Below are 25,418 nucleotides of genomic sequence, written 5' to 3'. Positions count from 1 at the left end.
AAACCTTTATTCTCCTATCTCAGTGAGCCACCAATGCCTGGCTGGGGTTAGCACTTTTAAACCAGTAACCTTGCAAGTTAAGTTAGTTGCTGGCTGCATATCTATTAGATATGTCAACTCTCTTAAATAATAACATTTTTTGAAATGGTATCCTGACCGCATTAAAAACTTATATCCAGCAGTAGAGAAGTTGATTATTAATTCAGTAAATAGATTACCTACCTATTCTGAATGCAGACCATGATTTATTTGAATAATTAAAACTTGTTAAAAAGCACTCACATACTTGAATGTGTTGCTGTGTAGTGTTATGATAGAGTGCCTGCCTTTTAGGGGCAAGAATGTCTGGAGGGACATTCCAGCATGAAAATATGGTGGAGAATGAGATTGTACGTTTTAGTAGACAACTTTATCTGTTATGCACTTCCTGTTGGTTCAGCAGCCTGTGAAACAGCTACTAAAACAAATTCCTCTAAGATGATTCTTTATAAAAGCATGCCACCATGGTTTCTAAACTAATAGAATGTTGAAAATCATCATCGGCCTGCTTGTGAAAGAAGCCAGACATACTGCATGATTTCATTCACCTCAAGTACAGAAACAAGAAACTATTAGAGCCACGCTTTCATCCTTGTAGGGAGGAAAGCTGTGACTAAAAAAGAACACCAGAGGCTTTGAGGAATGTTTACACATACACACACACACGCACACACACACATTTACAGTGCTGGCAGTAGAACCCAGGGCCTTGTGCATACTACCATATACTCTACCATGTGAGCCATGCTGCCAGCCTATAATGTTGTTTCTTGAGCTGAGCACTGATTGTACAAATGTGTCCAGTTTGTGACAATTCTTTCAGTTGTGTATTTATGCTATATGTACCTTTTCTGTGTGTATATATACACACACATACATACATATCAGAAAGTTAAAAGTTAAAATTAAAAAAAAACCCTCAATATGTTAACAATTAAAAAGGTAGTTGTATTACTATTATTATTATTTGGGGGGAGAGAATCGAGATTTGAATTCAGGGCCTTTCACTTGCTAGTAAGCACTACCACTTTATTTATGCCTCCAGCCTTTTTTGCTTTAGGTTTTCAGACAGGGTCTTGTGCTTTATACTATACTGTTTCAGAGGCTAGCCTCTGAGGGCTAGCCTCAGACCACAATCCTCCTACTTATACCTCCCCTCTACACTCATAATCCTTATATGCACACCTCCTGCACATCTGGGATTGCATTTGTGAACCACCATACCAAATTAGTTTACAGAGATAGAAGTCTCATTAACTTCTAGTCCAGACTGACCTTGTTTTGTGGTTCTCCTGATTTTAGCCTCTTAACTAGCTGGGATTACAGATATGAACCACTATATTCCCTTTACACTGTTTTCCAGTGGTGAAATTATCAAATGATTAGGTAGCCTTTAACATCAAGTAGTTAAGCACCTGTTCCACAACCCCATACCTCTGACCTTGAAGGTGAATTCTCTTAAAATCTGACATAAATTTGTAGTTTAGTTAGCTCAATCTATTCTGAAGCAGAAGGTGAGTTTTTGTTACTGTTGCTCTAGCTTCTCACACAGATTACCATCTAGGATTACTACTATTTATTGGTCAATGACAACTAGCCATTCAATTTAATTGAAAGCAAACTGCAATTTTTTAAAAATTTTTTGCTGGGGTTTGAACTGAGCCTGTGCTTGCTATCTCCCAGCCATACTTCATCCATTTTGTAATTGTTATTTTTGAGATAGGCTTTGGTGTCATGCTCTAGTACATATCTAGGTCATATCTGCCCATTTTAGTCTTCCCCAAGATAGCTAAGATGACAGGCATGAGCCACTACACACAGCTCTCCACTGAGAAGGGGTCTCAGAACTACTTCTGCCCTGGGTGACCTCAGACCCTGATCCTCCCACTCTCAGCCTCCTAAGTCATTAACACTGCCTATAATCCAACTTTAAATAGTCTTGAAAACATTTCTGAAATCTAAATACATTTACATTTTCTAAACACACATTTAATTTCTTTTTTTGGTACATAAGAGGTTTATAAAGCAATGTCACTGTAACTACATTTGAATGTATTTAAAACTCTTACTAAATGATAACTTTTAACTGATGATGATATATCAGAGAAAGTCACTATTAAAATCTTTCCATATGAAGGCACCAACCCTTGGAAATATCTCTGTGCTGCATTCAGCACATAAATGTGGTACTTGCCCCTTAATGAAGAATGATTATACAGTAAAGGAAAACTTGTCCCAGAAAACCACCTACTGGTGCTCAATGACAACACATTGTCCTTGGACCTTACTGTGCTATTTTTCTCCAGACATGCCGAATATCTTGCAAATCAGAGTACAAAAAATAAAACTGACATTTGAATACCTCTCCCCCCATCCCCAATCTTTCTATAAAGTATATTGGAGATCTGGGTTTGGTAGCACATGCCTATAATCCCAGCATTCAGAAAGCTAAGGTAGAAGAATGAGTTTGAGGTCAGCCAGGGCTACACTGAGAGACCTTGTCCTAACAAAGTAAATGTCATGTGATAGCTACAAGGCTGAGGGCAAGGAAACCCACTAATATTTATTAAGCAGGTTGAGGATGAATGCTTTTATGATGCACCTCATTTTTCTGACATGGAGATCCTTCCTAAATATGAAAACCTTAATTATGACCTCTACTTATCACTAAAAAGTACTGAATTATCTGTGATCTTCGAAATAGGGTTTGCCATATCTAGCCACTCCTAACTGAATTTGGAAACAAAAAATTAGATCTGACATACTAATTAGTTCACTTTCCCAAGGTCAGACCTAGTAACTTCTAAAAGAGTGAAAGAATGAAAAATAAGCTTTCAAATACAGGAAGCCCCTGGAAAATCAGAACAACAACATTCCATGTAGTAAAACAAGAGCTTTAAAGGTTTTCTAAGTTCCAGGGGGAGGGGGAGGAGAGGGCTTCTGCTCACTGTACACACACGCCACCAGTGGGAATGAGGGCCAGTCCAAGTTCTCTGCTACCTCGTTCCCACTACCCGGGGTAATAGTTCCAAGCTGTGAGGCCCAGCTGTGTAGGCCCTGCCAGCCAGGCCATCACAGCAGGGCTTTGATAGCATGGGGCCTGAAGTGTCAGGATATAGAGAAGGCAGCCGTCGTTGGCTGTGAAAACAGTCTGATACAAACCAGATGGGAACTTACTAGATGGGCAACACAAAGGAAAACAATTGGCTCATTCAACAAAGTCAGGCTCTGGCCCCAGAGAATTCACAGAAGACAATAACAGTCACCCCGGAGTAGATGCAAACAAGAAACGGCCATGTGGTTACAGTTTAAAGAATTGTTTTTCCTCAGACTAAACAAAGTTTTGACTTCTAATTCTTGTATCCATTCATTGTAGTTTGAGGTAAGCCTTCTTTCTGCCAAAGACAAATCCTTCATTTCCCCAATATACACTTTGGTGACATTGAGAGAAATATATGGGGACACAGAAACTAATTTTGTGTTGCTTCCTGTAAAATGGTATGAACCCAGGCTGAACTATTTCAGGAAACTGGTATATTTAGGACATGACTGATCACATTGACATAGTAATTGGAAATATCCCACATAATATTTCCAGGACTTCCTAAGCCATGGTTTGTGTTAATGGAGGTAAGATGACAGGAAAGGCAATGATCACAAGGTCTCAGAACTATATTTCTACCTAAACAATTGCTCTGACATCATCAGGTTACAGTATTATTGCAATTATACTTACAAGAGAAGAGCTCCCTATTCTCCACCTATCTACTCAGGACCGACAATTAGGCTTTAAGATACTTTTTGGCAATAACATTTCATTTCAGGACTTTTATTCTACATACTCAGTATGCATGCATGATTTACAGATGTACATATTATTTTTTCTATTTTTAAGAGTCATTTGATTTTTTTCACAAATTCTTCTACTGGAAACCACAGCTCAACTTAAACTTGTGCCTGTAACACTCACTCTGTAAAGGCTGGGGCTGTACCACAGTGGTAAAGCCTGTAGTTTAGTATGTACAAGGCCTTGGGGTCAATCCTCAGCACCACTAAAAAACCATGAATAAATCTGGAATCACCATTCTTAGGTGATGGCTAAGGGGCCATCAAGGGAAACTGTTTATACAGCATTTGTCATGTACATCTTTGGAAAAATCTTATAACTCTGATCTGTTTGTGTTAGGCTTTTATAAGAAGAAAAATGAACAATGAGTGAATCTCATAATGGTGAGGACTGCTGATGTATGTGAGGTGGATCAGGATTTCCACTCGCACTGGCTGCACAGGCTGCATGATTGCACGGAGGCCACACAGTGAAGCACCTCCCCTGCTCTACCAGCCCTTTCACCCCAGGTCAAGGCAGTGGGAAACCAGAGAAGCAGAGGGTGGGGGGAGTCAAAAGTAGAGGTGTGTGTGTGTGGCATTTCCCACCAGGGCTATTTTCCCCTGCACTCTGCTGTGTACACTCTACTAACATATCATTTTTTAAAAGTAAAAATTAGTTTGTGCAATGGTACTAACTGGGCATTTTGGCTATATCTATATCTAATTATCAAATCCAAGAAATTGATGCTTTTATCACCATAAGCTGAATTCCAATGTGAAAAGTAGGAAAGGGAAAACTAAGAAAATGTGTTGTCTCATATAAAAGAACCAAGGGTAAATATTGCATTCATCAAGGATTCAATCAATTTTGTTAAATGTGTTAAAACATTTTTTTAAGCTGGGCACTGGTGGCTCACGCCTGTAATCCTAGCTACTCAGGAGGCTGAGATCTGAGGATCACAGTTCAAAGCCAGCCTGGGCAGGAAAGTCCATGAGACTCTTATCTCCAATTAACCACCAGAAAACTGGAAGTGGCACTGTGGCTCAAAGTGGTAGAGCTCTAGCCTTGAGCTAAAGAGCTAAGGGACAGCACTCAGGCCCAGAGTTCAAGGCCCATGACCAACATAAGCAACACACACACACACACAGAACATAAACCATTTTTTTTTTAACATATAGGCTGAGCACTGGTGGCTGAGGTCTGAGGATCTCCATTTGTCTGAGACTCTTATCCTAATGAAACACCAAAAAGCCAGAAGTGAAGATGCTGTTCAAGTAAAGAGCTACTTTGAGCAAAATAGCTAAAGTAGAACACAAATCCCTGAGTTCAAGCCCTAGTACCAACACCAAAACAAAATTAAAAAGCCAAACCAAAGCAAGAGAAAAACCACATGAAACCAATTCTCTTGCCTTGAATTTATTAGTACATCTAGTTCTTAGACCTAGGATTAGCCCATAAAAAAACAACAATTCTATTATGCAAATCATATTCATTCAAGAATGATTTTATTACAGAGAAATGTGTCAATGATAAAATGAAAGACTTAGCATCTATTAAACAGCTCACTGGGTTTTTGTCTCAATCAAGGATGAAATAGGTTGGTTCCCTAACTTCTACATTATTTATAAAACTAAATGCAAAAACTACAAGCATATATAATCTAACTGTTCTAAAAGCCTTTCTAAATAAACCTCTTCCTACAAGTAATCTTGGTTTCTCTTCTTTTTCTTATGATTTATTTTCTTGTAAATTGACAAATGGACAATACTGACAATTGGACAATAGTTATAAGCCACAGCTGTAGTCATCAGAGTTGTATTATTGCCATCCTGTGGTTAGACATTCATATAAATGAAACTATATGTGTTGCTTTCCTAAAGAGAAAACTATGTATCACTTTCTTTTTTTTTTGGGTCCGGTCGTGGGGCCTGAACTCTGGGCCTGGGCGCTGTCCCTCAGCTCTTCAGCTCAAGGCTAGCGCTCTACCACTTGAGCCACAGCACCACTTCCGGCTTTTTTCTTTTTGCTTATGTGGTGCTGAGGAATCGAACCCAGGGCCTCATGCATGCAAGGCAAGTACTCTACCACTGAGCAACCTTTTCAGCCCCTATGTATCACTTTCTTAAAGAGAGATAGTCTTAAAATCCTACCATAGATATTTTCCTATGAGCTGAAAGAACTGGTTTATTAGATTAGTGTCCCCTAAGGGAAAAAAAAATTATAATTTAACGCTAGTAATGGCGTTGTTTTAAAAAACTAACTGAACCGTATTGACCATGAAAAGTAACAGTAGTCAGTAGAAGGACATCAAGTCAGTCCTGATATTACTTTGGGAATATTTACTTGCCCATATCTTTAAACTGCCATGAGTAGTGTTTTATAGGCAATTTTCCTTATATTTAGGATTCTAAAATATAATTTAATGTACTGTAGTTAGGTCTAAAAATGGTCAAGAAAGCCAGGTACCAGTGGCTCACACCTATAATCCTAGCTATTCAGGAGGCTGAGATATGATGATTGCAATTTGAAATCAGCCAGGGCAAGAAAGTCTTTGAGACTTATCTCCAATTAATCACCAAAAAGCTGCAGTTGGAGCTGGCTCAAGTGGTAGAGTGCTAGCCTTCAACTGAAAAAGCTCAGAAAAAGAGGCCAGGTCAAGTTCAAGCCCAAAACTGGCAAAAAAAAAAAAAAAAAAAGGCCAAGAGGGAAAACTACTGAAAATTTGGAGGAACAGGAACAGAAAATACATGGAAGAGTTAAACTCTTGATAATACTCCTGAATCTGCCTTTATAGGTTCATGCTAGCATTTGCAGTCACACTGGCATTCAGAATTATGCATTCATTCAAATTTCACAATTAAATAAAAATCAGCTACAAAAGCAAAGAAAAATACATCACTACTCAAAATATTCTTAATATCTCTTCTGGAATTGTGGACAGAAAGTTTTATTTATTTATTTATTTATTTTTGGGTCCGGTTGTGGGGCCTGAACTCTGGGCCTTGGTGCTGTCCCTCAGCTCTTCAGCTCAAGGCTAGAGCTCTACCACTTGAGCCACAGAGCCACTTCCGGCTTTTTTTATTTTGCTTATGTGGTGCTGAGGAATCGAACCCAGGGCCTCAGGCATGCAAGGCAAGCGCTCTACCACTGAGCCATCTTAGCCCTGGACAGAAAGTTTAAATGAAAGAGATCTTAATTTCTACTGCCAAATTTCAGAACTTTTGATGATTTAACATGTAAGCACTATGGCTTACACTTGTAATCCTAGCTACTTGGGAGGCTGAGATATGGGAGATTGAAGTTGGACGATAACTTCAGCAGAAAAATCCAAGAGACTCATGTGTTAGAGCACTAGAACTGAGTAAGCAAGCAAACAAGTTGAGCAAGTGCAAGGCCCTGAATTCAAATTCTGAAACTACCAAAACAAAACCAAAAAGTAAATGACTAGCAAGGAAACACAAAGCTGATAGCCTTGTAGAAAGACAGAGCAAACATCAAAATGACTGCCCAATGTTGAAAACTTAATAGTAAAGACATTTCACATAGCAGCAGGTAATGTGAGACTTTTTTGTTTTTAAGTAACACTTGTTAGTCAACACCATCATATGGCAGTAAATAGTTTTAACAAAACATGTTGACAGTTGTAATTCCTGCCTTAGCATATTCTGATTTATAGACATAGACAGCTATGATATAAATATAAATCTATGTATAGATAAAAGACCTGGACATTCAATTATACCATAGCCAAGAGGCAACATTACTAAGCCGGGTGCTGGTGGCTCACATCTGTAATCTTAGCTATTTAGGAGGCTGAGACCTGAGGATCTTGGTTCAAACCCAGCCTGGAAAAGAAAGTCTAGGTCTTTTATTTCTAATTAACTCTTATTTCTAATTAACCACCAGAAAAACAGTGTGGCTCAAAGTGGTAGAGTACTAGCCTTCAGAAGAAGAGCTCAGGCACAGTGTCTAGGTGCCGGGTTCAAGCCCTACAACCAACAAAAAAAAAAAAAAAGAAAAGAAAAGAAAAGAAAGAAAAACACGAGCTCAATTGTCAATAGTGTTTATTAGTGAAAAGAATAGATTTATAATCAAATACAAAGTTCTTTATTCAAATGGACTAAATGACAGAAAAGGCAACTAACTAAAAGGCTTTAGAGAAAACAGATATACATAAAAAAAATCTTATGAGGGGCTGGGAAGATAGCTCAGTGGTAGAGCGCTTGCCTTGCATGCCTGAGGCCCTGGGTTTGATTCCTCAGCACCACATAAGCAAAAAGAAAAAAGCCGGAAGTGGTGCTGTGGCTCAAGTGGTAGAGCGCTAGCCTTGAGCTGAGGAGCTGAGGGATAGTGCCCAGGCCCAGAGTTCAGGCCCCACGACCGGACCAAAAAAAAAAAAAATTCTTATGAGCATTTGTTCAATATAGAACACGTATCAAATTGTATGTGATTAATACAACAAAAATTTAACAAATGTAATTCTTTTAAAATAATGTTTAATAAACATTAAAGAAATAAAATATTTTTTGTTTGTTATGAAAACAAGTCTTACCTGGTTGTTGTGAAAGTGAAACATCAGATTTACTTTTGACATGTATTACACGACACTGTACTGGCTTGTGTTCATCTTGTTTAACATCTTGGTCTTTCTTAGTCTGTTGGTACTGTTAAGACATGAAGCATTAAGTTAAAAAAATTTCAGTAAAGTATTAGAAATGTAATAACACATTTTATATATAAGTAAATATATGTATATATAAGTATGTATACTTACATATAAAGTATATATGCTTTACATATTTATATATATGCTTAATATAAAAATGTAATAATATCTTTTTCTTTCTAATTGCCTTTGTTTGTCATTTGGTTACTTATTAGCACTTCTGCCAATAAGTAGGTGATGAGGTACATACTTGTTTTAAAAAGGAAAACAGAAATACCATTAAGATTTCAATAATATATACACATTTCAAATACTTAAATTATTTATTTCAATTTTTACTAAAGAATTGAGAGGTACTTACAAATCAATCTATTTTAGGTTTATATATACATTATGGAGTCAGGCAGAATAAGAACTTAATTTTTCTGTAAACTCGTTCCTATAAGCATTTTTTCACATAAAATAAAAATTTACATTATGAGCTGTAATTTTCAAAGAGCATTTGTATATAGTATCATAATTGACTTCTCAAAAGTTAGAGACATATTGTTACACTCTATTCACTAGATGTACTTTCTACCTTATGTACCATCATCTCTGTAGTACATAACCAAGTTTGAAATTTACAAGACTCACAATTCTTTACCATTAGATATGAAAAAATACAATGACTTGGGCCATTTTCTTTCTTTCCTTCTCTGTTTTATTAGTTTAATTATAAACAATTCCTAAAAACAGCTATCAGATATACTTTAATAGGAACTTTAAGAAGTTCCTATTATCAATTAATACACCCAGCATGGTAGATAAAGCCTGTAATACCAGTTACTTGGTAGGTAGATATTGGGGGGGATCATGGTTCCAGGCCAGCTGGGACATAAAAATTTACAAGACTCCTTCCTAATCAATGGCCGGGCACAGTGATGTATGTCTGTCATCCCAATGACAAAGGGAAGCACAAATAGAAGGTTGAAGTTCCAGGCCAGCTGAGCAAAAAACAAGACTCTGTCTCAAAATAACCAACACAAAAAGGAGCTGTCAGAGTGTCTTATTAATTACTCAAGAGATCTTACTTGTCTACATGGAATGCAAATGTAAGCAACACATCCATTTCTGGCAGACAAAGATGCAAAGATGAACAGTTCTGATGGCAGTAATAAAAAGCAGCTTAAGGTTGAACTTTCAACTTTAGAGTCATTAGTCATGTAGGTTTCTGCCTTGAAGGAAATATTTTGGTGTACACTTCTCTAAGATAGGTGCTACACATTGAACATCCCTAATCCCCAAAATTCAAAATCTTGCTGACACTGGCGGCTCACACCTGTAACCCTAACTACTCAGGAGGCTGAGATCTGAAGATCACAGTTCAAAGCCAGCCCAGATTCAAGCCCAGGACTGGCACCAAAAGAAAAAACACAAGTCCACTAAAAAATGATACATAAAATTACCACCTCCAAGTGAGGTGGGCTGCAATCTCAATTATTTGGGAGGCAGAGACAGGAGAATGGCAGTTTGAGGCCAACCTGGGCAAAAAAGTTAGTAAACACTATCTCAAATAACAAGTTGGATATAGTGGTATGTGCCTGTAATCCCAGCTATGCAGGAACTAAGTTGGAGGATCATGGTCCAAATTTGGCCCTAGGGATAAAAAAGCATGAAACTCTGCGAAAAGTAATTTAACAAGGGCTGCAAAAATGTAGTTCAAATGGTAGAGTACTTTCCTGATAAAAGCAAGACTGTTCAAATAGGTATTCTGGGTTCAAATTAGTACTGCCCAAAACATTAATAATAAAATAATTTTCAGGCTATCGGTATAAGGGATAGATAAAACGAATTTTGTGTTTGGACCTGGGTCTCAGCTCTAAGACATCTCATCATGTATATGTTATGATGTGTATATAGACTGTTCCCACATTGAGAAAAATCTGAAATCCAAACCATTTCTAGTTCCAAGCATTTCAGATGTGGACTATTCAACCTGTTTATCCCTGGCTCTGACTGTAGGATCTCCCTCTGGGTGGCCCTCTTTGACCACAGAGAACAGCTGTGTAATGTACAGGTAACTACCTACCTTTGTTCAAATCTGACTAAGCTATTTTCTAGTTGTGGCTTTGAGGAAGTTACTTAACTCTTCAATACTTCACTTTCCTCATTCACAAAGTGCTGTAACAGTATCAGCTACACCATGAGATTGCTATATGAATCCAGTGAGTTAAAATATGTAAAGAACTTAAGATAGTACCTCAAATAAAGTACTATAAACAAGCGTGCTGTTATTATTACTAACCATGTTAATGAAATTAATGAAGAAATTTTAGCTAAATTAGTATAACAAGGCCTGCACCAGTGGCACCTGTAATCTTAGCTACTCAGGAGGCTGAGATCTGGGGATCCTGGTTTCAGCCTGGGCAAGAAAATCCACAAGACTCTTCTCTCCAATTAGCCACCAAAAAATCTGGAAATGTGGTTCTAAGTGGTAGAGCACTAGCCCTGAGCACAAAAGCTCAGGGATAGAAACCAGGCCCTGAGGAGTTCAAGTCCAAGGATTGATTAAAAAATAGCATAAAAAAGTTTTTTAAAGGTCACTATTCTGATGACATTTTGTAGTTTTATTTTCAAACTGGCCAACATGTAAGTGAACTTATGTGTTTTTTTGTTGTTGTTGTTTTGTTGGTCGTGGGGCTTGAACTCTGGGTGCTGTCCCCCAGCTCTTCAGCTCAAGGCTAGAGATCTACCACTTGAGCCACAGCACCACTTCTGTCTTTCTGGTGGTATATTGGAGATAAGAGTCTCACGGCCTTTCCTGCCCAGGCTGGCTTTGAACCACAATCCTCAGATCTCAGTCTCCTGGGTAACTAGGATCACAGGCATGAGTCACCAGTGCCTGGCTAAACTTCTGTTTTTAACAGCTTCATGGAGGCATAAACAACAATGAACTTTGTACAGTTAAAATGTACAATTTGCTAAGCTATCACATAGTACATACCCATTAAGCTATCATCATCAACAAGCTATGATACACACATCTATCAATCTCAACTTTTCTTATACCCCTTGGTATTCACTTCTGTCACCCTCTCCACTGTCATCTTCCACTATGCCCAGCCAACAGCTACAATGTTTTCTGTGCTTACAGATCAGTTTGCATTTTCTAGAATTTTATTTAAATGGAATCATAGGCATTTCTTTAAGAAGCGGGTTGGGTATATAACTAGGTAGTTATTATCATAAACATTTTTGTATCTCCAAGCAGTACCTAACTCAGTAGTTTAGTTATTATAGCTACTCAAAAATGTTTACAGGATTGAATTCTGTAAAATATGTTCCATGAAAAAGCAAAAGAGGGGCTGGGAAGGTGGCTCAGTGGTAGAGCGCTTGTCTTGCATGCCTGAGGCCCTGGGTTCAATTCCTCAGCACCACATAAGAAAAAAGCCGGGGGGCTGGGAAGGTGGCTCAGTGGTAGAGCGCTTGCCTTGCATGCCTGAGGCCCTGGGTTCGATTCCTCAGCACCACATAAGCAAAAAGAAAAAAGCTGGAAGTGGCGCTGTGGCTCAAGTGGTAGAGCGCTAGCCTTGAGCTGAAGAGCTGAGGGACAGCGCCCAGGCCCAGAGTTCAGGCCCCAACCAGACCCCCCCAAAAAAAAAGAAAGAAAAAGAAAATTCTTAATTAATGAAGTCAATGGTTCATGAACCTACATACTGAAGAAATAGGATAATTACTCTCCAAATTTGCGTTGGCCTTGAACCTCAAACCTCCTGATCTCTACCTAAGTCCTGAGTAGCTGAAATCAGAGCACATGGGTCTAGCTTCTTTTACTCAACATAATTTTGTAAAAACGAATCAAGTAATTTTAAGAGTTCATGTATTTTTTTGGTTGAGTAATATTCTAGTATACAGAACATGACATAAATTTGCCCATTCACCATATGATGGACATCTGTGTGGTTTCCAGTTTGGGGCTACTATGAAGTTGTTATAAACATTCATATACAAGACTGTGTAAACTTTTTTTAGATTCTACTGGGAAACTAGGAATAAAGTGCTGAGGCCATGTGTTAGCTATACACTCTAGTTGGATTTTTTATTTTTTTTTGCCAGCCTTACCGTAGGGCTTGAACTCAGGATCTTGACACTGTGCCTGGGCTTTTTATTTTCACTCAGGCTAACACTCTATCACTTGAGCTACAGCTCTACTTCTGGCCTTTTGGTGGTTATAAGTCTGGATATAAGTCTCTCACAGACTGTCTTGCTTGTAATCCTCAGATCTGTAATCCTCAGATCTCAGCCTCTTGAGAAGCTAGGATTGCTAGCTCATGAGAAGCAGGAGTCACCAGCACGCAGCTTATATGCATTAGTTTTTAAGCTGGAAATTGCCAGCTTGCTTTCCTCGGTGTCTGGATCCTTTCACCTTCCTGCCAGCTGTAGATGAGAGTGCCCTGGTTCCACTTGGCACTATCTCTTTTGAATGTGTGCATGATGGTACTTCATTGCAGTTTTTAATTTTTTATTGTGAAAATACCATACAGAGGGGTTACAATTACATGGGCAAGGTAATGAGTACATTTCTTTTTTTTTTTTTTTGGGTCCGGTTGTGAGGCCTGAACTCTGGGCCTGGGCCCTGTCCCTCAGCTCTTCAGCTCAAGGCTAGCGTTCTACCACTTGAGCCCAGGACCACTTCTGGCTTTTTTTTTCTTTTTGCTTATATGGTGCTGAGGAATCGAACCCAGGGCCTCATGCATGCAGGCAAGCGCTCTACCACTGAGCCACCTTCCCAGCCCCATGAGTACATTTCTTATCAAGCATTGTAGCCTCCTCCTTTGTTTCCCCTTCCTTCATTGTGGTTTTATTTTGCATTTTCCTAGTGATTAACAATGTTGAGAATCTTTTAATACATTTATTTGCCATTCATGTATTTTTTTGGATGAAATACATGTCCACATGTTTTGTCCATTTTACTTAGACTTTGCTTTCTTAATAATTAGTCTCTTAAGATTGTGCACCGAAGAACAGAAGTTTTTACTTTTAGTAAGACTCATTTTTCAGTTCTCTTTTTCATAGAGATTCTGGTACCACATCCAGGAAATTATTGTCTAAATCATGGTCACAAACATTTTTCTTGCAGGTGTCAATGGCTCACACCTATGATCCTAGCTACTTAGGAGGTTAAGACATGAGGATCATGGTTTGAACTCAGCCCAGGCAGAAAAGTCCATGAGACTCTTATCTTTAATTAATTAGCAAAAAAACAGAACTGAAGGTATGTTCAAGTTTACATAGAGCACAAGCCTTGAGCAAAAAAACTAAGGGATAACACTTAGACCTTGAGTTCAAAACCAAGTATCAGCACATATACAAATCTTTTTTTTTTTGGGGGGGGTCTGGTCGTGGGGCCTGAACTCTGGGCCTGGGCGCTGTCCCTCAGCTCTTCAGCTCAAGGCTAGCGCTCTACCACTTAAGCCATAGCGCCACTTCTGGCTTTTTTCTTTTTGCTTATGTGGTGCTGGGGAATCGAACCCAGGGCCTCAGGCATGCAAGGCAAGCACTCTACCACTGAGCCACCTTCCCAGCCCCATACAAATCTTTTATATAGACGCTATTAACAGATATTTAGTATTGATAATGTGTCCCATAAACAATTTTTATCTTAAGGTAGTTTTTCTTTTCCTCCTGAATATCATGTAATTTTGCACAATACCATGTAATAAATATCAAGGAAATTAACTCATGAGAAATAAATTGCCAATACATAAATTTCAAAATTGAAAACAAGTATATATTAAACTTGGAGAATAATTATCCCATTTCTTCAGTAGGCAGGTTCATGAACCACTGGCTTATGAATTTTCTTATGCTTTTTCATGGAACATATTTTACAAAATTCAGTCCTATAAGTTGGGTGCCGGTGGCTCACACCTGTAATCCTAGCTACTCAGGAGGCTGAGATCTGAGGATTGCAGTTCAATCTCCAATAAACCACTAGAAAACTGGAAGTAGCGCTGTGGCTTAAGCTGTAGAGCACTCACCTTGAACTAAAGAGCGCAAGGACAGAGCCCAAGCCCAGAGTTCACGCCCCACGACCAACAAAAAAAATAAAATAATTCAATCCTATAAACATTTTTTGAATAACTATAATAACTAAACTACCTAGTTAGGTACTGCTTGGAGATACAAAAATGTTTATCATAAGAACTATCTAGTTAAGTGCTGGACATTTTATATACATTACTTTTCATCTTAAACTTAAAGATGACGTAAGTTAGGCTTAGAAAGAGACTAAATAACATGTTCAATGATACTGCTAGATAATGCTTAAGCTAGGATTTATATCCAAGCTTGTGTTAGTAAAAGAGGCATGATTTGAGGCTATCTGCCTCCAAAGAATCACACAGGGACAATAGCATCATCATTCTTATTTTAAGTGCAAATGATCTGGTTTGGTACCTGAGAAAAATTTGCTGCTGCTTCTGGTATCTTAGTATCACTTTCTTGTGTTGTCAGATGAGTTGTGGGAAGAATCAGGTTAGAATCTGGCTGTAATTCCAATTCTCCCAAACTCATTGGACCATGACTAGCACAGGAATCTTCATAAATACCACCTGTTAACAAAGATGTAAATGAAGAGCAAAATTATACATTTAAATTAGAAAAAGAACAAGCAGGACTGGGAAAGTGGTTCAGTGGTAGAGTGCTTGCTTTATATGCATGAGGTCCTGGGTTCAATTTCTTGGCACCACATAAGCAGAAAAAGCCAGAAGTGGCACTGTGGCTCAAGCGCTAGAGCACTAGCTAACCTGGAGCTGAAGAGCTGATGGACAGTGCCCAGGCCCAGAGTTCAGGCCCACAAGCGCCAAAAAAAAAAAAAAAAAAAAAAAAGAACAAGTAGACTAAAACAAAGTCTTTTTTCATCTGTAGAATTAGAACAGTGTATTTCAACCAAACACTTTTGGCAGGCCTTCATTGCAATGAAAATCAAAGCTCTTACAGAGAATACAAATGCTACCCATGTTAACATAAACCCACATAATATTCTTTTTTTTTTTTCTAGTGTTTTCTTTTTATTTGGAGTGGGGAAGAGAAGTACAGGGAGAGAGGGATGAGAACAGGTGACCTTTTGTTTGTTTCTCGGAAGTACTGTCAACTGATGAGGGCAGGCTCACCTGAAGGTACATCTTGCATTTGTAACAGCGTCCAGGCCTGTTCTGTTCAATTTCACAAGAAAACTTTGTTCTCTTGACACCTGTGTGCCAGTGTTAAGTGGGCAGGCGTGGCTGTGAGGATGGGTGGAGGCGACAGTGGGACTGCGTGTGGCTCAGTCTGTGGCTGATCCACTCATCTGGAGATGGCTTGGCAATGACTCGAGACACAGGCTGGAAACTACCATGGGCAGCCCTTCGAGCAGGGCAAGACTTACGAGATGAAGAAAAGGCGACAAGCTAGAGGGGCGGAGGCCCAGGGGGAGGGGCCGAGAGCTAGAGAGGGGCAGGAAGGCCTTTCTGCGGGACTGTCCTGGCCAGAGGCCAACAGGAATGAGGAATGGCGCTGTGCTGAGGGACGCTGCAACCACCTGCGCACAGACCACAGGTGCTTCTTCCCCGACTGCATCACGCAGCTCGGAGCTCAGGGTTTGCAGACTGCATGTGACAGTGCCGCGCGTGCGCACACAGCCAGGGCAGGTGTGTCCTAGCCTGTCTCTTTGCTTGGAGGCAGATCTCTGGGACCATGGCGGGGTGGGGGGCAGGCAGCTCCCACGGGCTGGAGGGTGTAAAGGACCCCAAACAGCTTGTGAGAAACTGAAATTCCTGTCATCTTTCCTTGGAATGATGGAGTTAGGGATGATTTCTTCCCATTTCTTATTAAAAAGCCAGAAGCCTACCAAACTGTGGCCCACAGAAACATTTTAGAGAGGCTGGCTTGTAAGGAAAGCCCCCAAGGCTCAGACTTTGCTCACTGGTAAGGACAAGCCATGGAGGTCTGGCCTGCTGCCCTGTTCCCTGCACCCCGGCTTCCTGGGTCTACTGTGGGGAGACAGCAACAAGAGGAAGAGACGGGAGTCTCCTGCCACCTGCCTTAGGGAGCACTGCCTCTGTTCAGAGAGCCAGGGGGTGTCCATGTGCCTGTCAATGGCTTCTCTGATGAGCCATGAGGGTTGGGGAGGTGGAGATGCTGAGGGGCTGGAAGGAAGTGAGTGGGAACAGCAGCCTCACGGGGCAAGGTGAACCCACATAATATTCTAAGTAAGGCTTCAAGTCTCCTCTGCAGTCCCTCCCTTTGCTTCAACTCACCAATTCCCAGTATTCCTGCTACTTCTATCACTAAAGTCAATATAACACTTTCTATCTAAAACATAATCTTAAATCAAAGGGCTGTTCCCTGGCTAGACAATGCTACAACTAACTAACTCTGTTGTGCAGATCTCTTTTTCATATGATCAAGTTCCTGTTTCTTACTTAAATGTCATCTCAAGCAAATCAAAAGACCAGTACGAACAGAAAGAGCAGCCAGGCATAGCAATGCATGCATTTATATCAGCACTTGGGAAGCAGGGGCAGGAGGATCTTGAGGCCGCCCCCACAAAAAAAGAGCAGGTATCTATAGATATCTAGTAATACCTGTACATTTGCATTGTGCTCTATACTCTAAGCACTTTCATGTACATTATCTCATTTAATGGATACTTCACCTCATTCTGTGAGATGGGCAGGTCAGATCTAAACTAAAGTTCAGTGAAACTAAATGTTTACAAACCAGAAAACTAGTTAGAGTCACAGAATTAAAATTTGCATTGCCTAACTCCTGTTAGTCATTGTTCTTTATTTCACATTCTTCCTAAAATAATTCTGATAAAACTGTTTTTCCAGCTGGGAAGGTGGCTCAGCGATAGAGTGCTTGCCTTGTATGCATGAGGCCCTGGGTTCCATTCCACAGAAGCAGAAAAAGTAGGAATTGGCACTGTGGCTCAAGTGGTAGAGCACTAGACTTGAGCTGAAGAGCTGAGGGGCAGAGCCCAAGCCCAGGCCCCATGACTACTACACCACCAACAACAAAAAATTGTTTTTCTTGATTAATGGCCAAATTTTAAATAAAACATAGGCCACTATATCTCAATCAATAGAAACAGAATTGAAAAGTTACATATAAACTAAAACTGTTTTAAATTAAATATTTTAAAACACCATAGATGTTTTCCATTCAAAGGTAATAATTTTAGTTGGCATTGCACAATTTACAATTTCCTAGATATAAAAAATAATTATGTTTAATCTTTCATGATAATTTAGTTTTGGAGGGGGCTTAGAGTAAAGCAAAATACGTCTGTTCACTTTCATTTTCTTCTTTATTCTTTCTATTTAATCTACACAAAATAATTTATGAAATTATTACCTGATTATCATCCAATTGTCTAGCATAATACAAGAATAATTTAGATAATGACAATAATACTCATATCTAGAGTAATAAATGTTCCTGGCTTTGGATTTATTTACAGTGTGATATGCCATTTTCTATTCCTATCAAAGCACAAGTAAAATAATTACTATATACAATATTTAAAGAGATAAAAAATCTCCAAGCCCCATGTCTCATTTCTATAATCCTAGCTACTCAGGAGGCTGAGAGCGAAGGAGAACAGTTCCAAGCTAGCCATGGCAGCAAAGCCCGTGAGATGCTTATCTCTACAAAATGCCAGGAGCGAAGGCTGGCTCAAGCCTCCAGCAAAAATACTCAAGGTTGGAAGTGGAGGTATGTTTCAAGGCAGAATACCAGACTTAGGCAAAAATAAGCTAAGGGATGGCATCTAGGTCCTGAGTTCAAGCCCTATACCAACACAAAATAAGTTAAATGAAAATGGCCTAGGAACAAAGAACAACAACAACAACAAAAAACAAAAAAACAAAAAACCCTCAGGGACAGTGCAAAGGCCCTAATTTCAAATCCTAGTACTGGCATACACATACACACAAAAGAGAAAATTATTTGGCATCATCCATTTTGAAACTAAAAATATATCTGCCCTTGCATTCCGCGTTAATAGTGGGGAGGGGGAAATAGTAATGAAGTAAATATTCACCAACAAAGAAATGACTAACAAGTTATTAGAAATCCACACCATAGGATTGGTAAAACAATACCAGCTGACCTGAATCTATAGGATTTACAGAGTAGACACAAAATGCAGGCAAGTGTACAGGATATGATCTCCAGTTATAAAATAACTGCAATTATACGTATTATAGGTACTGTGTATATGTATGTGAATATATGCGTATAAAAAAACACATAAAAGTCTTATATGTCTTAACATATTGTGGCAGTGCAGGCTAGCAAAAATCAAGACCACTTTTTAGAGAGGATAAAAGAGTTTACTGCTGACCCAAACCAGGCTAGTGCCAGAAAGAAGTTTGGATCCTATGGAGGGAAGGCCTTAGGTATTATTCAAGCTGGTTACACTTAACATAGGCATTATTCAGATATACAAGAGGTCAGGTAAGAATGCCATCAACTTCTGACAAGGTGAGCAATTCCTTTCTAATTACTCAGGAATTGTGATATACGATTACCACCCGCTTCTGTATTATTATTTAAAATAAAGCCTTTTGGGCTTCCTGCTTGGGATTCTCTAGATAGCCTTGCCTAGTCTGCTCCTGACCCACATTCCAGCAACAGCCCCACCAGGCCACATTCCCGCAGCTGGGTGGGGGCCACATTCTGGCAACTGGATACAGCGGTGTCCCTTCACCTGGAGGGGTAACTGTCTATTTCAACAGGACATAACACGTCACTTTCAACTACAGAAAAGACTCAGTGTTGATTGTGCATCTTTTTGGTACTAAATCTAAACTGCAAGCCTTAGGAATGAGTGAAGTAGAGGACTATAGGTTGTGAAAGGTCGCTTCCTGCAAATAGGCAGAGGTGGAGAGGAAGGTAATGAAGAGAAAAGTCTCTGTACATAGTTATTGGTCAGGAGAAGAAAATCTTTAAGCAAGAGGAAATACAGTTCTCTATGGACAATTGTGGAAATTTTTATTCTGTTAAGTACACAGAAACTGCTACTTTGACAGACCTCGAAGCATTACAAAAGATTACACCTACTGTGTGCCACACCTTAAGCTAACTACAAGCACAGTAACTGCTTGTCTCGTCTCAGAGAACACAGTAGTCTTCAAGATAGTCCCCAAAGATCTCTGCCTCCTGGTATCCACCCTTTTTGTAGTCCCTGGTTAAATTATTCCAAGTTTGGTCTGCTTTATCAATAAAATGTGATGGGAGTGATAGCATATCATTTAAGTGATTAGGTTATTAAAAACATTGTTTCTATTTCAGTTGCTCAGTTTTTGGTCAGACCAGCTTCTCTGGGGCAAGCTGTGCTGGAGCAGCTGACAGAGATAGGGAGGAAGAGAATCCTCCAAACCCAGTTAACCTTCAGATTATCTTAGTCTCACCCAACCATTTGACCAAAACCTCAGGAGACATCCTGAGGAACGCTAGCTAAGCCACCTCTGGATTTATGGCTTTTAGAGTTGGAGGAGCTAAGAAATGTTTGCTGCCTTCAGCTCTAAATGATGCTGAGAATTTGTAACATCTCTCCCCATTTGCTAGATGAATAAATTTAAGTTTGGAACATTAAGTTATTTGACTGAAGATTAAAAGAGATAGAATTCAAACCTATTTCTTAAAATTTAAGTCTAAATTTTAGCCATTTTGCTAAGCTGCTACACACACACACCCCTATATATCTCATGCAAGATGACTTATTTTTCCAATTAAATTAAACAATGTATTCAGTTAGTTTGTTTAATTTAATACAACAGATTTACTATTAAAATGAACTCTACATCACCGGAATTTTCTGGGTGCTACCAGAGATAAAGAAAAAGTTACAGAGGTCTCAAGTGCCTAATAGCTCACAAGTGATCTGCGAGAGCCATCTAGTGTCAATCTTGTTTATTGCAAGCTGCATAAATAGCCAGCTAAGAAGTTACTCAATAAAACCTAAGGATTTGAAAGGGTAAGGTTTTGGCTCAAGTGGTAAGATGCTTCCCCTATTAAGCACACCACCCTGAGTTCAGTAAGACAGAATGAAACAAAACAAAAACAAGGAATGTAAAACACTTAATACTCTTATCATATGCACAAAATGAGAAATAATGCCAATCTTTACATATACTCCCATGGAAAATACAGTCTTAAATTTCTCTTAATTCTGAATGATACAAGGTATTCATTCAATGTAAAGCCAACACTCTAATTTGGTGTAGGGCAGTAACAGAGTTTGAACTCAGGGCCTTGTGTTTGCTAGGCAAGTGATCTACTTGAACCATGTCCCCAACCTTATACTTAACCTCAGGAAAGTTCTTTTCTGGTTTCTGGCAAATCTGAACACATAAAAGAAGTTTCTTTTCACATATTAGAATGTAACAATGGGTATGGAAAAAGTCAATAAGCAGAATATAGTCAAGCCTCATTTGCAAATCTTACATTTGGAAATTTATCTACTTGGTCTACTTACTAAAATTTATTTGTATCTCAAAGAATAGTATTCACAGGATCTTGTGGGTTTTGTGTACTTGGGTAGAATGGTGAAAAATTTGAACTATTCAACATCAACTATTAAACGTGATATTTTCAGTTTATTTAATACCATGCTTTTCTTTTTACTTTATTCTTTGTGCATGTATGTTACATGATTTTGTTACTGAAAATCCCCTTCCTCACTCCCCCCTCCCTGCTATTTTAAAAGTACTGAAAACAAGCTGGGCACTAGTGGCTCATGCCTAGCTACTGAGGAGGCTGAGATCTGAGGATCATGGTTCAAAGCTAGCCCAGGTAGAAAGTCCATGAGACTCTTATCTCCAATAAACCACTAGAACACAGGAAGTGGCGCTGTGGCTCAAGCAGTAGAGCACTGGACTTGAGCTGAAAAGTGTAGGGACAGTGCCCAAGCCCAGAGTTCAAGCCCCACAACTGACCAAAAAAAAAAGAATTTATTTGTGTTACATAACTTCCTTCAGGCATGAGTTATAGTGCTGATGACTGTGACTCAGTATTTGTGAATTAAGAATACATATTATGTATGGTGTCTTTAAACAAAAAAATCAAGTTATTTTCTGATAAGCTTAACAACACTGCTAACACTGCTTGTAGAAACCTAACCTTATATTTCTTCTGCTAGAAGCAAAAGTTCTGCATTTGCTAGCATGTTCATGGTGACTTCATAGGATAGTAATGCATACAATGAGAATTAACTACATATGCTAGAGTTAGGTGTTCTGTTATACTCTTTCCAAAATCTACAGCAGAAAATTTAGTTCTACCCTAAAGTCAGTCCTAGGGCACCAAGCACCAAATACTACATTTGAAAATCATAAAAGGAGGAAGACCCAGTATGTCAGCTTTAACAATTACATTTTCCTAGTATATATTAAACTAAATATACCTGTATTAAAATTTTAAAGTGTATGTATGCATATTACCAAAATGATCTCCTGTTCTACCCAGTGTTGGTATATACAGCCACACTGACATGTGAGTCACACTCAGGGAAATACTGCTACATATACCACAGAAGTTATTACCTTTAACAAAGAAAACTTTCAAGCCTCCATCTGAAAACAGTTATATTTTTCTCAGTTCACATTAGGAATACTACTATAGATTATAATACAAAATAGAAGATAGCATTCATTGAAGAAAGTACAAATAAAGTATGATCAGTGGGTGTTTCATAGATGATACATCAAGAAACATCACTGAAAGTATACCTGAACCTGTGCTGGACTGCTGAAATAATGGCCTAGGGTCACACGGCTGGTCCACAGACTCTGCATTGACAATGGGCAGTGGCATATAGAAAGACTGGCCCATTAAGATGTTTTCCACTGCGGTTGTCAGCCTGGGCCTCTGACCTTCACTAAGTTCACCCACACTGATATCCAAGTCCTTTAAAAAGTAGAAAAGATGATTAATACCTTCATATTAAGATCAAGTCAAAACAAAAAATAATTGTTGAGTATCTTGCCCACTTGCAGTAGTCTAAAAAGTGTTTATTATGCCAGATATACATTGCATGAAAAGTAAATTTAAGAAGCCAGCTTAGTACAGCATCTAGTGTTAGGTTTAATCTTTATTATCTTATTTTTTTAATGAAGTTAACCATTGCAAATGTTTCACAGTGATTAGCTTACATTAATTGCCAGCTCAGCAACTGCTACACTCTTAGTTCAAATCCCAGTACCACCACTACCAACAACAAAAAATCCAAAAAAACTCTACAGTTCAATGAGTCAAAATTAAACCTTTTACATACTGACTTCGAATAACTAAAACATAACTTTATATTAATTAGAAGTGGATTTATATCTAGCCACAAGTATCATTAAGATTCAAAAGTACCTCCGAATGACAGACTGCTTGCTGTGAACCCAACTCCTGGTTTTGTTTAGTAAGAAAACGAACTGCATCTAGATGAGATTTTTTATGGGGCATCTTAATCACCTGTCCTTCACTGGGAGGATCATCTTCCTAAAAGAATCATAAAGGCAGTTACTAAATCAAAAGCTTTATCAAACAATTACATTTTTCTCAAATATGACCAATAAAAACTCAGTTCTCATTTCCATTTGACTACAATATAAACTTTTGTTTCAACTATACAATATTATAATTTGGTAACAATAAACTATAAGATTGTGAAAATCATGAATATTGAACCTTCTGTTACAAACAACTGAAGTACAATGACCCTTTGTGTTCTATCTAGGACCATCGAGTTTTGTGCTCCGCTGGTGTACTACTTCAGGGTATGCAATTCACAAAGCAATGTCAGAATGGGGCCATGAAGCCAAAGCATGGTGGTAGTGCTACACCTGGACCACACGTAAAAATGAAACACTATAAAAATGTGTGGTAGCACCTATAGCCCTTTGCCTCTGTGCTGACACCTGCCATACTTAGCAAGGACCAAGTCTTTCTCTTTTTCTTTTCTTTTTTTTTGGTCCTGGGTCTTGAACTCTGGGCCTAGGCTCTGTCCCTTTAGCTCAAGGCTAGCGCTCTACCGCTTGAGCCACAGCACCACTTCCGGTTTTCTGGTGGAGATGAGTCTCATGGACTTTCTTGCCTGGGTTGGCTTTGAACCATGATCCTCAGATCTCAGCCTCCTGAGTAGCTAGGATTACAGGCATGAGCCACTGGTGTCTGGCCAAGGACCAGATTTTAAAAGTCCAGGAAAGCACAAGGCCTCCATCACACGGCCTCCAGCAGCACAATGTCTCCAGCATTGTGCCTCAGGCAAATCTGACACCTTCAGAGTGCCAGAGTTTCCCTGAAATGTAAAATGCTTGTAGGTTTGGCCTTTTTACCTTGCATCTACTTTTAAAGATATTTGGGATGCTTCTAAAATAAAACATTACCATTTGTGAAAAAAAAAAATTGACCTTTCACCAAAATGAGGAATACTGTGGACCTTAGAGCCAAGGTATATTGCCTTTTAAATACAGGTATGTCATTTGAAAGTCATTAAAAGTATTTTAATTGTTTAATTTTTAATTAAATGTTTATTAACTTTGGATTATAATCCATACCCCTCAGCTGTTTACAGATAAATGCCTAATGGTACATGACTACAAGTTATTTTGTTTTTTTTTTTCCCATATTCCACTTTGCACTTCCTATACATTTCTATTACTATTGATTTAGGCACAGTAAAAATATCAAAATTAAAAATTGGTTTCAAATGTAGAAACAGCAATAACCTATAATTCAGTCTTGATTCAGTTTACTTACTTCATTAATTTATTTATTTTTGTTGGTTGAGGAGCTTAAACTCTGGGCCTGGGCGCTGTCCCTCAGCTTTTCAGCTCAAGGCTAGCACTCTACCACTTGAGCCACAGCGCCACTTCCGACTTTTTCAGTTTATGTGGTGTTGAGGAATCGAACCCAGGGCCTCATGCATGCAAGGCAAGCACTCTATCACTGAGCCACCTTCCCAGCCCTACTTACTTACTTGAAAGAAACTTAAACATACATTATAGTCAGATAAAGGTCTAAGAATGCATAATAAGGATTACTTTTTAAGCCATTATATTTACATACTTGTCAGCACAAAGTATTATAATTGTGGTTAAGGAAAATAACATGCATTGTGAGAGCTACTTAAAATATTGTAAAGGGAATAAACAAATGTTGATTTTTAGCACTGAGGTAAATTTTATCAGTTATGTTACCTGTACATTTTTAGCTGTTAGAACCACAGAGATTAATGACAACTTTCTTTTCACTCTCATGATTATGATAAGATTATATAGTGAAATATGCAAGAAACTTTAAAGTCTTCTTGTATTCATGGACAATATATACTTTCATATATATGATACATATTTTATATATATATCTTTTAACATTTTAAAATGTTTAAATATTTAAGATATTATACATATAATATGTATAATGTATGCATACATTATACATGTTTAAAATATTTATATATAAATAAAAGTTGCTTAAGATAAAAATTAATACAATTTGAAAAATTAAAAAGATATATGTATTTTTTTCCCCTTCCTAAGTTGTTCAGGCTGGCCTCAGGCTCTGGAACAGCTGTGATTATTGGAATTTACCACTGTGTCCAGCTTCAAGAACTGTATTTTACACTAAATTTTGTATATATCTCAAATAATTGAGAAAAGAATTTTGATCCATAGCAACAAATTCATCAGGCTACTGTTCCTGTGGGAATGCAATACTGGATTCCATTACTCCTTACCATTTCAAGGGCATCCTGCAGAGTACTGGATAAGCTATCATTTAGGTTTGTGTGATACAATCCTCCATCTTTTAAAACTGGAAATTAAAATGTAAGAATTCAGAAAAAAGATACATAAAACTAGT

General features: G+C 38.5%; 1 protein-coding gene across 1 annotated transcript in view; it reads right to left on the bottom strand.

The window, feature by feature from the left end:
• Kiaa0586 (KIAA0586 ortholog) overlaps positions 1-25,418 on the bottom strand; it is a 108,647-nt gene that overhangs the window by 18,436 nt on the left and 64,793 nt on the right. Inside the window, exons 25-29 of the mRNA XM_042682533.1 lie at positions 25,294-25,370; positions 22,926-23,054; positions 22,295-22,472; positions 14,976-15,130; positions 8,421-8,532 (exon numbers count right to left, since the gene is read on the bottom strand). Coding sequence (XP_042538467.1) covers positions 8,421-8,532; positions 14,976-15,130; positions 22,295-22,472; positions 22,926-23,054; positions 25,294-25,370 — 651 coding nt within the window. The remainder of the gene's footprint in view (positions 1-8,420; positions 8,533-14,975; positions 15,131-22,294; positions 22,473-22,925; positions 23,055-25,293; positions 25,371-25,418) is intronic.

This window comes from Dipodomys spectabilis, unplaced genomic scaffold (assembly GCF_019054845.1).
Source record: "Dipodomys spectabilis isolate Male_0828 unplaced genomic scaffold, ASM1905484v1 ptg000073l, whole genome shotgun sequence".
Lineage (NCBI taxonomy): Eukaryota > Metazoa > Chordata > Mammalia > Rodentia > Heteromyidae > Dipodomys > Dipodomys spectabilis.
Note: the sequence above shows the minus strand (reverse complement) of the source record. Positions and strands in the feature narration are given on the sequence as shown.